This window comes from Zosterops lateralis, assembly GCF_965231275.1.
Source record: "Zosterops lateralis genome assembly, chromosome: 7".
Classification (NCBI taxonomy): domain Eukaryota; kingdom Metazoa; phylum Chordata; class Aves; order Passeriformes; family Zosteropidae; genus Zosterops; species Zosterops lateralis.
Genome location: NC_139767.1, coordinates 5,604,431 through 5,618,365, shown reverse-complemented (window position 1 = coordinate 5,618,365; position 13,935 = coordinate 5,604,431). Strand labels below are relative to the sequence as shown.

Here is a 13,935-nt window from a genome sequence, read left to right as displayed (position 1 = left end):
TGGAAAATTAATACACAAAAGGCTTAAATTATTAACCTCCCTGCAGCCACGAGGGCAGATCACCGTATAGCCAAAGCACAGAGTCCCTATTCCAGTGTTTTATCCCTAGCCTCACTGCACAGTCATGGATATTAGCTTCCAGTTTCAAGTTTTACGCACTCATTTCTGTAATCCGTGTATTTTCTGCTCTACCCTACCCTGTGATGTGCTGGACAGCACATGGTAAAATCATGCTGAATGATATTGTGATGGAATATAGATACTATGGAAACAAACTATTCCAGATAGGAATTGACCTGATCCACAAAGAGAACACATGCTTCAGGTCACTTTCAACCCAAACTACACTATGATTCCATGCTTAACAGAGGCTTCAAATGTGCTAGAAAAGGCTTGGCATACAGGGAATAATGTTATTCACCTTTTGTAAAAAAAAATAAATTAAAAGTGGTGGTAGGTGGTGACTGGTACCTGGAGGAGTCTTCCCCACCACTGGGAAGTGAAATTGCCATGTTGTTTCTGGGAAGAAATCCATGGCCACCTTGGCTGCTAATGCCACTGACAAAAGGCTCCCTGAGCAACAGCTGGGTAGTAAGCCTGCATACAGGCTGGTTCCATTAGCTTTATCCAGAAGGATTCTTTTTTTCACATAACAAGCAAAGCAGAGTAAACTGTGGCGTTGGTACACAAAGGAGCATGCAGTGAGTTCCTCTAGGAAGTTGGAAGTTGGCACAGCAGAACAGGATGAAGCTGCATCTCACAGAGCCTGGAACTAAGCTTTTGGCAAGGAAACCTAAAATGCTTGGATGAACTTGGAGCCAGACACTGGGGAGGACTCATAAGAAGGACTAAGCACATCTCAAGCGAGACAAAATGAACCTTGGAGATGCAAACAATCCAGGATGAGCTGGAGAGAGGAAAAAAAAATTACTGCCAGAAAACAGGCAGATATAGTGAAGATTTGTTATTTCTATTTGATACACTAATTGTGCGACAACAGCTGGGCAGTGAGGAATAAACACTGCTAAATGCCCATAGATGTAGTCACTAAGATTTTGGTCTTTAATAAGAATACTCCCCCAAGAAATGAGAAGAAATATCCCTGTCTCCCAGGCAGTCTATTACATTGACAGAGTTAAGGGCACGGAAGAGAAGGGAATAAGGCAGCATTGGGAACAAGACTTACTGCCCAGAAATTACTGCTGTCCCCATCTCAGAAGCATGGACTTGAGGCTGTTTCCACAGCAAGCCCAGGCCACTGACTGGGACCTTTCACATCACATTCTGACTCTACTGCCTGTCATAGAAATAAATATTCATTGGAACAGAAACTGAACTCATGTCTCACCTTCCCTGTGAATGCTCTAACATCTGACACACAGTTTCTCTACCCCTGCTCCTGCATTAAATCATTATTCCAAGTTGAGTAATTCAAAAAAAGAAAGACCTAAAATAGCTGACAGTTGGCTCAGTAAGGCATGTGAGCTCCAAGTTATTTTGGGTGCGTTGCTCCCTTCTCTGATGAAGTCACAGTGAACCCACTCCTTTTCTACACACACAGACTGCTTTTGGTTAAACACAGATGTTGCAGCAATCTTGTAGCAGAACCACCCTGATCATTCACACTTGAAAATATTCTGGAGCTGATGAAGTTCAGGTTGATCTGGAGCTGAAGGAAGACCTTGAAAGGCCATGGAGACCACCCAAGATGAATGCTGGTGATCTCCTGAATGGTGGAAAAGGCAGCAGCAATAGCTCACAGCTCTCATAGGAACTGACCCAAGAGGTGTCAGTCCTTTGTGCTCTCCTTGGATCTCCAGGCACTCTTCTCAAGCAGACATGTTCTCCTTTGGTTTGTTTTGGGTTGTTTTTTTTTTTTTCTTATCTTCACAGTTTATGGCTTATGTGAACCTCCTACCACAGGTAAAATCAAGGTCAACCAGGTCCTTCCCTTTAACAGTGACCAGCACACACAATTCAGCGAAGTTTCCTGTTATCATTTAAAGAAACTTCTGCCTGCTTGTAAAGTCTTTCACTGCTTATGCTGATGTAGCTTGTACATTTTTTCCTATTCCACAGCAATTATTCCAACACATAATTCATGGTATTCCCATAAATATATTCAACATTGTCTTTTTCCCAGGTTTGAATCCATCACATTCTTATTCTCCTGTATACATTAAGCAATCCATAGCAATGAACTGCCTAGAACTCCTCCATACCTCTCCAGAAGCAGCTTTCCCACATCTCCAATCATGTTCGTTAAGTATTTGTGTATCTTTTATATATTTGAATCACTTTTTATACTTCCCCTTGCCCCAGGTTGAACCAGGACTAAAAAAGCACATCAAGTACATGTAGCCATTCACTACTGGTTCTCACTCTATTTCTCCTGCTTAATGTTTTGTTTCAATGTCTGTCCACAACAACAGAAAGGATAAATTGAATTAAATGAATGATTAAAAATACTCTGTCTAGTGATGTTTTTCAAACTGATCTCATTTGCAGCTACTCTGCTCATTTGTGTAGTTCAACTTGCTTTTTCTTGCAACAGTCAAGCTTTATAATTTAAATAACTGTATTTAAGCTTGAATATGTACAATTTCAATTTCCAGCTCTCTGCAAACTTTGAATATTCAGTTACCTTTTTAAACAAACAGTTTGAGGAAATAACACTAAGCAAAAACCTCCATATCAGCTTTCTAACAGAAGCCATTAGTGGCCTGAAGAGGTGATACCTCCAACCAGCAGGATCCCACTGTCTGATGGAAAAGCTTTCCTTGAGGGACACCAGCAGCTGGGACTGCTGCAGGTTTGAAGCATATACTGCGGAATTACTGCTACCAGTATGTTCTTTTCTCAGTTTTACTCCAAAGCATTTGGTACTGCCCCAAGAACTTCTTTCAGAGACAGCACCATGCATCTTTGACAGAGCTGTGAGACCCCTCCAGAGAAGGGCACCAAGATGCTCCAGGGGCTGGAGCCCCTCTGCTCTGGAGACAGGCTGGGAGAGCTGGGGTGTTCACCTGGAGGAGAGAAGGATCAAGGGAGACCTTAGGGACCCTTCCAGTGCTGAAGGGACTTCAAGAGAGCTGGAGAAGGACTTCAGGCAAGGGTCTGGAGTAAAGGAGAAGAGGGAATGGCTTCCCATTGACAAAGGGCAGCATTAGATGGGATATTGGAAGGAAATTCTTCCCTGTGAGGGTAGTGAGGCCATGGCACTGAGAAGCTGTGGCTGCCCCATCCCTGGAAGTGCTCAAGAGCAGGTTGCACAGGGCTTGGAGCAACCTGAAATAGCAGAAGGTGTCTGTGCCCATGGCAAGGGATGGGAATAAGATAATCTTTAAGGTTTTTTCCAACCTAAACCATTTTGTGATTCTATGATTTTTTTGATCAGTCCACAAAGCAGAGCTAACCACAAAAATATTTTCTTTGTTCTGGAGAGGCAAGTCCCTCTAATGCAAGTGTGACAATCTGTTCACTACCAACACACCCCGTGCCAAAGTACTAAGTGCTAAACTGCTGAGTTTTTAGTGGGACATTTTTACCCACTCTGAGGCACATGTTGAGTGTGTTCCTGAGTTTAACTCACTTTCTCAGCACAGAGATGTTCTCACTTCAGGAAGGAAGGAGGAACATCCCTCATCACTGAAGGAAGCTTCCTTCATCCCTGACAACAGACCAAGCTGTGAGCAAGCTGACAAGCTTGAATTGAACCACAGGATCACCACCTCAGTATTGCCCTGTACAGACCATAAGAATATTCTCACACCCATTTCACAGTGATCAGTTTTTGGTTGCAGCAACCCTTCTGTACCATTTGATACTCTGCACATGTGTTTCTGTATTTAACTCTCTTTGGGGCACCTGCAGCTCTCAGGATATCTGCTGGGGTCACATCCAGCCATACTAATGACCACCACCATCACAGGGAACATCTCTCAACTCCATTCTTCTCACCACAAATGAGCTACAGGCAGGTTTGGACCTGCCACCCAGGCAGTCAATTCCAATGTCTTCACTGGCATAACCACACTGTACTTCTTTCATTTTCCATAGTCACTTGGTATTTGAATTTTTCCTCCCCTCACATATTTCTAGCTTTCATTTTTTCCAACTCTATCAACATTTTATTTTGTCCAGTGGTTGTATCAAATCCTATCCTCATTTACATCATTCCTGCACTCTCCAGCTTTTGTGATTTCACCCATTTTAGGATTATCTCTGAATTTAACACTTTTTTTACACAGTAAACACTGGCTAAAATAATTAAACAACTCACAGATGTCTAAAAAGAGATAAATCAAGCAGGATCTGAAAACACAAGTGCTTAAATCCTTAAATACATACCAGACCAAAATCACTAATATGTAAAAGACCTAATGTAATTCCAATAACAGCTAATTATAATTCAAAGCAAAGCAACACAGTGAAGTGTTGTGTTGCTTGATGACATCCTGATGACAAGCTGATCAAAAGCCCCTGAATAAAAATTACTTCAAATTGGATCTAAATAAGGCAGCACCCATGTAACAACTTTCCCAATTCAGCTTGGGTTTTTCACACTTCCCTCTTCCAGTTCCAGTTTTTACCATTTTACTGATGCAAGAACTAACAACACATGAATTACTAGGAGTGACATTTTTTGGTGTCTGAGGTCAAAACCACTTTTAAAAGCAGAGAATGCAGTCTGAAATCACTGAATCTACTGCAGAAATTGTAACTACCCAAAACACATGATCCTGGATTTGAAAATGAAGGTAATATTTATCAGTAATGCAGTAATTGTGCAACGTTAAAATGAAACCATATAAGAAGATCTAAAATATGCATAATGCCCATATATTTGGCAAAAATAATGTACTTTAAATAGTCACATGTACTTACACACTTTGACCCCACATTATCAAATCAGAACAGTGTATTAGAATTTTAATGAAATCTAGAACAGTGGTTTTGAGACAGAAAAGGTCAAAGCCTTAAAATTCTCATAATAAGTTGCAAAAGAATTCACAAATATTTTAATTTAGATGGGCATATAATATCCTTAAAGATACCCAAGAGATGCAGTAGAAAGACAATAGTCAAACACTTATTACTGTAGTTTGACTGGGAAGAAACATAAATAAGAAAATGGGGGAGAATTTTTCTGCATTAAAAAAATTTCAAGATTACTCCATTCTAGGGACTTCAAATTTCTGATCTGTGTCTGGTATGTTGGACACTTTCCCTAGTTCATTAACTATTTGATTTAAATTATTTCTCAGCCAGATTTACTTGCCTAAGTAACTTTCTTATACATAATAATTCATTTGCCTAGAGCACAGCCCTTTAGATGATAGCTATTTAACCACACATCCTGTATAGATGCACATGGAATGTGTTCACACTCTGGAAATCAGTGGCAGTTGCAACAGCTTCACTTAATATGACCTTGACTTACAACAATTTCTGATTGAAGGAAAGAATGATTTTCTTCTCTGCTAAAAACTGTTGTATCAAATAACTTCACTTAAAGCAATAATTCTCACTTGGAACTCCATCTAAGTCTTGCTGTATGAGACGAGCAAGATGTAATTCAGTCTTTCCCCAGACAAACCATAATTCAAGCTGGCACTGATGCTCTCTTACACAACACGATCGAGGCTGAAAACATCAGAAACAAAGCCTCTTCTCTGCGCAAGAGAATACAAATTGTCAGAAGCTGTAACTGTATAAATCACCTAACACATATGTACATACACATGTATTTTATATATAGAGACACACACATATCTATAGAAGCAGAAATGCTGTTCAAACTGATTCAACACACATGACTTGACTCCTCTTGGTCATTACCCAAAGCCACACACAACGCCCAAAGGGTTTCTCACCTGTGGCATCACAAACAAAGCCTTTTCACTGTGCAAGAGAATACGAATTGTCAGAAGCTGTAACTGTATAAACCACCTAATACATATATACATATACACACATATATATATTTTTTAATATAAATATATATATATATTTAGGGATATATATATATAGACACACACATATCTATAGAAGCAAAAAAGCTGTTCAAACTGGTCCAACGCACATGACTTGACTCCTCTTGGTCACTACCCAAAGCCATCCACAACACCCAAAGGGTTTCTCACCTGTGGCAAGTGTAACTGGAGCCCCTCGCTGGGGATGGGCTGCCGAGATGGAGTCTGGTCCAGCTGCATGTTAAACAGGGATGCCAGGGCCGACTGAGCAGCCCGAGCTTTGGCCAGCTTTTTATTCCTCCCCGAGCCTTCGAAAGTCTGCCCGTCCACAGCCACAGCCATGACAAAGTTCTTGGCGTGGCTCTCTCCGCTCTCCGAGAGGAACTCGTACTTGAGCCCCGGGCGCAGCTCGTTGAGGATCATGACGGGGTTCTTCCCGCTGGCCGTGGGGTAGGGTGAGGGAGGGGGCAGAGGGGACTGGGACAGGCTGCTGGCTACAGCAGACGACGGCAATCCATAGTCCCCGCCGGAGCCGAAGGAGCCGTCCCCGTTGGAGCCCAGGTAAAAGGAAGCGTCGGAGGGGACTGGAGTCTCAAAGCCATTGAAAAGGGTGTCGGGGAAATCCGCCTGGTCAGATGTGAAGTCCGTGTTGACCGACAGAGTCCTGCCCATGGCCAGGTGGGCCTCCGAAGCGTTGGGGAACTGGACGAAGGAGCGCAGAGCCTTTTCGGCAGCGTGAAGCTTGGCTTTCTTTTTCGTTGGGCCGGAGCCCTCAAACACCTGCCCGTTGACTTCCACTGCCATCACAAACATGGGGGCGTGCACCGGCCCCGTCTGCGAGAGGAGTTTGTATTGTAAACCGGGTTTAATCTCGTTAAGCTGCATCAGGGCGTTCTTTGGCAGAACGGGGCCGGGCATTTTCTTCCTCTTCTTGGGGCGAAATTTGGCGTGGCCATTGTTGCCCTCCTCCAAAGGTCTCTTCCTGCTGCTGCTGCCGCCACCGTTGGAGAGCGGGGTGCCCTCCCCGGGCCCCTGCCCGGCGCTGTCCTTGGGGGGAACGTTGTCCACATTGCGGTTCTCTTTAATGTCGGTGCTGCTCGAACCTGCGGTGCCCAGAAAGAGTAACTTACAATGCCTTCGGTGCAGGATCTTGTAAATGCAAAATTTATAGATTCCTTTATCTCTCTTTGTAACTGGTTAAGTGATGTGTGCTCACAGGTTAAATATTTTTGTAATGCTACTGATGATAATGTAACACAACCTCTCAACAGTTCCAGAAATATAAATTTTCAAACCACACACTTGATGCAACTGCACAGCAAAAAAATCACTACAACTTTTTTTTTTTTAAATTTTAATTATGCTGGAACAAAACTTTTAGTTGTAAGTTATATTTAGCCTCAAAAATGCCTTCAATCAACAATATAAGCTATAGAACATATGCCCACAAAACAACCAACTACCCTTAGTAAAGTAAAAATGGATGCCTAAGACCACAACTCTGAGCCAGATATTTAATTCTATTTTATTATCAGTTTAGTCATGTTACTTTTTTTCCCTAGAGTGATTGTAGTTGCTTAAATTGAAAAACTACGTAAATAAAACCTTCGTTCAGAGCAATGAAAAATTAGGCAGCTCTTTGGCAGGCACCATGACTGAAGAGTGTTTGAATGCTTTTGTTACTTTTTAGCTATTCCATATTTTTCAAATTCAGTACTTTTTCATGCCTTTTCTAAACATTAATTTCACCTCATCCCAAATTTCTCAGGAACTACAGCTGCCCACTGTGCCAGCAGGACCACAAGACTATATATTTCCACACAATCTTCTATTAAAAAAACCTCTTATTGGTCATTTCCAAGCATAATTCCTTGTCAATAAAACTGCTGTCCTGGAGTTACAAACCCAAAAACCACTAGAAATCCTCTCTAAGGCTATGAAGAATAGAAGTGTGACAAAAGCTGCATAGTCACAGTGATAGTATTTTAATGGGAAGGCAGGGAAGACAATATAATATTAATTTAATGATTTGTTTTCAAAAATATAAGTTGGGGCAATATATCAGAGCTATATATAAGGAATTAAGCTTACTTTAAAGTTCAAAGACCTCATTTTCACCCTGACAAAGAAACTAAGGAAATAAACTATTTGTGCTTTTTACTGGCATTTGTGAATGAAAAGGCAAATGTAATAAATTAAGTATATTTAACTCTCCTGGTCCAAATATTCAGTGTATCTGTATTACATCCACACTGATCCAAGGTGGCAAATGGTCATTGAAATTAGAACAAATCAGGTGGAAGCTCTCTTTCACAGTGACAAATTCCAGTCACTCTTTCAGTCTTCCCTAAGAATCCCCTACCATGCACACATCACTTCGCCCAGGTTACAAAGCCGATGGAATAGTTACTAAATTTTCATTTATAACATCCTCCAGCAAAAGCTCGATAGGTTACTCCTTTCGGTGCTCAAAGAGAAAAAAAGGGAGGGGAAAAAAAGATCAAAAGAAAAAGCCAAAGTAGAACACATTTCATTAAATCACAGCAGCACAACAAAGAATTGTACAGTACTGATCATGCAATTTAGTCAGCTAAATTTGGTTAAGAATCAAAATTCTGAAGCATTTCATTGCCAGAAAACTGGTAGATTAAATCAAGTATCTCTTGTTCAGCTCAAACATAGAAGGCTACAGGGTCACAACTGTTATTACAGTGTTCATGAATATATTCTTTATCAAAATATATATTCATGGTGGAAGACTCTAATGACAATGGAGGAAGTTTTTAAATCTTTTCTTACATCTCATAATTTCTGGAACACTGCTCTTACTGGTTTGGCACCAGGTATTTGTTATCAACCACCAAGACTTTCAGGCTAAACAGAAATCATTGAGTTAACACTTAATTAATGGTCTCTGGTTTTATTTTTTTTAATATGAAAACCACTACCAGTGCCTGTGGAAACCACAGAAGGAAAACAGAAGTTGAACAGACTCCAGCTGAACATTAAAAAGAAAAACCTTTGCATATAAGCATGGCAGCTGGAGGAATTCCATCAGGTAGGGGAAAAGATGTCCTAACAGAGAGGGACTTGTAGGGAGCAGGAAATGAACTTGCCGGCTTACCTTGTCTCATTAAGAGAGAAAGGAAGAAAACTACTCCTTGCCTGAGAGCTACTAGGCTTTGTTAGCTTTGGAGAATCTGCAGGGTGGAAGAAACTTGAAGAGAAAGAACATAGGGAGCTGATCTTGAGTCAAGCCAAGAGACCAGGAAAGGAGGTAACTGTGGAGTTGATCCAAATCCAAGTTTGTGATGGAAAGTGGAAGACTTTCTGTGCAAACCAAAAGGACCTGTGCTTGTTTCAACCACAGAGTTGCTGGACTGCAAGGAAAGGTCCCTCAATCTTAGACCAAGGGTAAAGGTGTGCTTTTGGTCCTTTCCAGCCTGTCTAGCCCAGCAGAGCTGAGGACCTCTAATTACCTGAGGGTGTCTCCCTGGATGCCTTTTCCAGGCATGCCACCCTTCCTGGGAAGTTAGGAACGGTCCTCCTGGCTCTTCCTCACCTTGCCCAGTTCCCCACATGTGACAAGGCCACCAACAGACCCCAGGAGAAGGTATTACACCAGCATAAGGACACAGTGACCCTCCCCAGGGCAGCCTTGCAGCTCTGGGCTCTCCCAGAGATCATGGCCAAGAGCCACATGTGCTTCTTTTTCTCCAAAAAAAAGTTTTCTAATGGCTTTTAAAGATCCCATAAACCCATGGCATCCACAATGTCCTGGGCAAGGTGCTTCACACCACTTCATTACAAATGGCACGAAAACATCTCCCATTGCTTTCTTTGATCCTCCACCTGCTACTCTTACTGCATCTACTGGAGTTTATTTGCTATTTTTTAAAAGTTTGACTAATCTAATTATAAACACCTCATGTTGTGCATGATTTTACAGTAATCTCTAATATTTCCAATCTTCAAACTTATTTTTTTAAAAGGCTTTAGAGAGGCCTTTGAAGTCCATCATATCTGCTGTGTATTTAAGGCTTTAAAGCAGCATTAACACATACATAAACACCTGATGATTGAGATCCTGTTTTCTTAAACATGTATACAAGCCATGTTTTAAAAACTAGATATTTTTTCATGAGACTGGTGTATTTTCTAGTCATTAAAAATAGCTGGCAGCTTCAACTAGATATTTGACTTATGTCTGTGGAGGTCACCTTAGTAAAAATCCCAGCTGACACCAACAACTTCAGCAGGACAGTCCTGCCCCCCAGATTTTGTCTTACAAATCCAAAAACACTCAAAGCAGGAAAAAGACATGGGGAATTTCTCATGCCAGTAAGGAAATAAATCTTTTGTCTGGACGTGCTGGTTTATTTTTGGGTTTGTTCCCTGCAATTAAAAAGCATCTGCCATTAAGATGCTTTATGCATCGGGGACTTGCATTACCTGCTTGCTAAGAGACAACACTCCCCCTGCTCTGTCTGATCTGGAACACAATTAATTAAATTTAGATGACTCTCAGCTGAACCAAAAGATGGTTCTAGCTACCCCTTATATTGCTGCTCTCATTTAGTGGCCTGGGGAAATTCTGAATAAGTCATTTTATTAATTTAAAAACATGCAGAAAAAACCCACATGCCCTCTTCAGAGCACCTTTTAGAAAAAGGAGCAAACAGATCAAAGAGAAAGGTCAGGAGAGTCACATGCTTGTGTTCCAAGTGTTCAGAGTGCTGCAGACACACTAGCCATGCAAAGCAACAGAAAACAAATTAAAACATTCTAAATAACCATCTCTTTCCCCAAACAGCATCTCCATGACCAAAGGATAAAGAAGGAAAACACTAAAAATTGAAATCTGAAACACTGTTTTCTCAGGGATATTAAGTTATTCATGTTAGACATAATCTGTCTTATATTTCATCTGAACAAAAAAAAAAATCATCTTAATGCTGGCTTCTGCAGAGAAATTCTCATTATGCAACCACAGGCTACAAAGACTGCATAGCCCACCTTCCTTTAAGAACCTTTTCCCAAAAGCAGTTACATAAAATAATAAAAAATTTAATAGGCAACTTCTAATATGACACTTCACAATTGTAAGAGATATAAAAGTAAAGAGAGATAAGAAGTTAAAAAATATCTCTGCACAAATCAAAGTGAAGAACTTAAGAATTTAAACTTTGATTTCTGACCCTCCCAAATCAGATGATTTAATATTTCAAATTCATTATATTTGCATGGGCACACAAGGGAAGCTCATCCTGCACTTTATATGAATTGGGCTCAGCCAAGGTTCTGACATCCTAAAACTGAAGTTATACAAATGTATTCCCTTAACAGTTCCATGGAGCCAAGCTCTTGACAAAATAATGAATTCCTTAAATGGTTTCCCGTATTGATGCGCTAACACACAAAAACACCCAGAAGCAGACAAAAATGTAGTGTTTTTCTTAATGACACAGAATTAAAGAATTCCCATATAAAGAGATGATATTTCTCCAGCTCAGGAAGGCAGTTCTATTCATGCTCAGCTACACCATTATTGAGAAAAGGAACGTTTTATCAAAAAAAAAAAAAAAAAAGAGAATTATCCTGAAGGCCTCTGTAGGAAAGCCACCTTTAGAAACAGTTAAAATATCCCTTTGAAGTAATTTCTTATATATCAGGGACAAGAAAATTATACCAAGCATATTGCAGTTGAGTTCACTGTTCCTCTAAGGAAAAAAGATTAATTCTATTTCAGGTAACATTTTTTGCTTTGGTTTTGGTTTTTTTGGGAAGGGTGAGGGGGAGGATGTTTGTTTTGGGTTTGACTGGTTTATTTTAACACAATGATCTAAATTTCTCATCTCCCTCTAAATTCTCTCTTTAACTCCTCCAGACTGAACTACAACTCTTCTCCTCCAAAGCCATTGCTGAGCTTTGTCACCTTTGCCAGATGCACTCTTTAGCCACTGTCACTTGGGAGAAAAAGAAGCACATTTGTTATAACATAATGTACAATTATTTACAGTCAGGCACAGCAGAACAATTCTCTGAGTCACAAAAAAAAAAATAAAAAGGTAAAAGGCAAATAACAGTAAAGATATTTTAGAATGGTTCAGTGAGAATACTTTTCTTTTAAGTTATTGGATCTTAATTATATCCCAGAATTAGCAGTCTCACACACTTGGCTGCATTAGGTACACATCAAGATGATCACTTTATTTGACTATTTTTGTGCTTTAAAATCATTTTAATAATTCAGTAGCTCAGGGTTGGGACAATCAGCATCTAAAGAGAATAATCAGCATCTAAAGAGAATAATCAGTCCATGTCTGATTATTCAGGGGGCTTTTCCAGCTCCTCCTTTGCTTTTCCATTCTTCCTTATTTATATTATACTCAACTCCATCCTCTTCATCTCACCCCTCACTCCTTATTGGTACTTAACCCTTGGCATGGGCACTACTGATATTATCTCTCCCTTCTTCACTGCTGGTTCAAGACAAGGAAATATTTTGATTATTCAGCTACTGTAAGAAAAATATAAGGTATAAAGTACAATACAGAAGGTATAACTATATTAGCATATTTAAAACTCTGTTAATGCAAAAGCTCCAGTTCACTCCTCTTCACTGCAATTTTAAGTGTTTTCATTTCTGCATCTGAAGTTTCTTTGCAGTCGCCCCTGTGCTTGGGAGAAAAAAATTCCTTTCAGAAACTATTACAGAGTTTATTACTATGTAAATAAACACATCTTACTCATGTTTTCTTCATCGTCTACATCCATTGTGAGATCTCTTTGCTGGTTCCTTAGCTGGCAGAGACGGCTTCTTTCTGGAAAACAGGAGGGGGATATGTAGGCTTTAAGGTACCAACTTGTTAGGTAAAGTTTTGAACATCCTTTAAAAGCAGCAGCCTGGACCCTGGCTTGGCATTGGGCTGTTTGGGTAAATCCTGACTGAAGATCCCTCCTAAAACTGAGGCATTCATCAGTGACTGAAAGATGCAGCCCCAGTCTGCCAAAGGCCGAGTGGGATGATGAATGAGACCACAATGAGGTCTCCCCACAGTCTCCTCCAGGCTGAACAAGCCTAGTGCTCTCAGGGCTCCTCCTATGGCTTCCCTTCCAGACTCTTCACTTTCTTCACAGCCTCCTTTGGACAACCTCTAATAGCTTCATGTCTTTTTTATATTTATATATAGACCCGTCCCTAGGACTCACAGTGAGGCCACGCCAGCCCAGAGCAAAGCGGGACAATCTCCTCCCTTGCCCAGCTGGGGATGCTGTGCCTAATGTCCCTCCTGGCTGCCAGGGGACTGCTGACTCCCACTGAACTTGCCATCAAACAGGATCCCCACAGGTCCCTTTCTGTAGCACTGCTCTCCAGCTCCTCATTCCTCCCATGTCCTGGTCTATACACACAGCCAGGGTTGCCCTACCCTAAGTGCAGAATCCAGCACATGCCCTTGTTACTAAACTTCTTATGGTTGGTGACTGTCCAGCTCTCAAATTCATCCAGGTGTCTCTATAGGGACCTCTGCCCTCGAGGGAGTCAACAGCTCCTTCCAATTTAGTATCAGCAGCAAACTTATTTAGTATTCCTTTGATTCCTGCCTCCAGGCTGCTTATGAGGATGGTGAAGAGCACAGGGACAAGGACAGAGCCCTGTGGAACCCCACTGGTGACTGAACATGCACCTGATGTCACCCCATTTACTTATAACCCCTTGTGCCCACCCTCTGAGACAGTTTGCATTACACAACATCGGCACACTCCACTTTAACAAGAGTGTAGTTAGCAAAATCGCACGGAAGTTCACGTGATGTACGAGGAGAATAGGGTCCTCCTCTTTTCCATGCTGCTGCCCCGTAACCTTGCTGTCTATCCCCTTCTGAGAGTCACGTGGGCGCACCGAGGTCACTTAAGCAGGTGCCCGTGGGAAATAAATCGCATTCCACCGTTCATCATA

The 13,935-nt window shown here is 41.1% G+C and overlaps 1 protein-coding gene across 1 annotated transcript in view; it reads right to left on the bottom strand.

Moving 5' to 3' along the window:
• ADARB1 (adenosine deaminase RNA specific B1) overlaps window positions 1-13,935 on the bottom strand; it is a 65,472-nt gene that overhangs the window by 26,245 nt on the left and 25,292 nt on the right. Inside the window, exons 3-4 of the mRNA XM_083864780.1 lie at window positions 12,725-12,799; window positions 6,147-7,078 (exon numbers count right to left, since the gene is read on the bottom strand). Coding sequence (XP_083720906.1) covers window positions 6,147-7,078; window positions 12,725-12,752 — 960 coding nt within the window. The 5' untranslated portion in view covers window positions 12,753-12,799. The remainder of the gene's footprint in view (window positions 1-6,146; window positions 7,079-12,724; window positions 12,800-13,935) is intronic.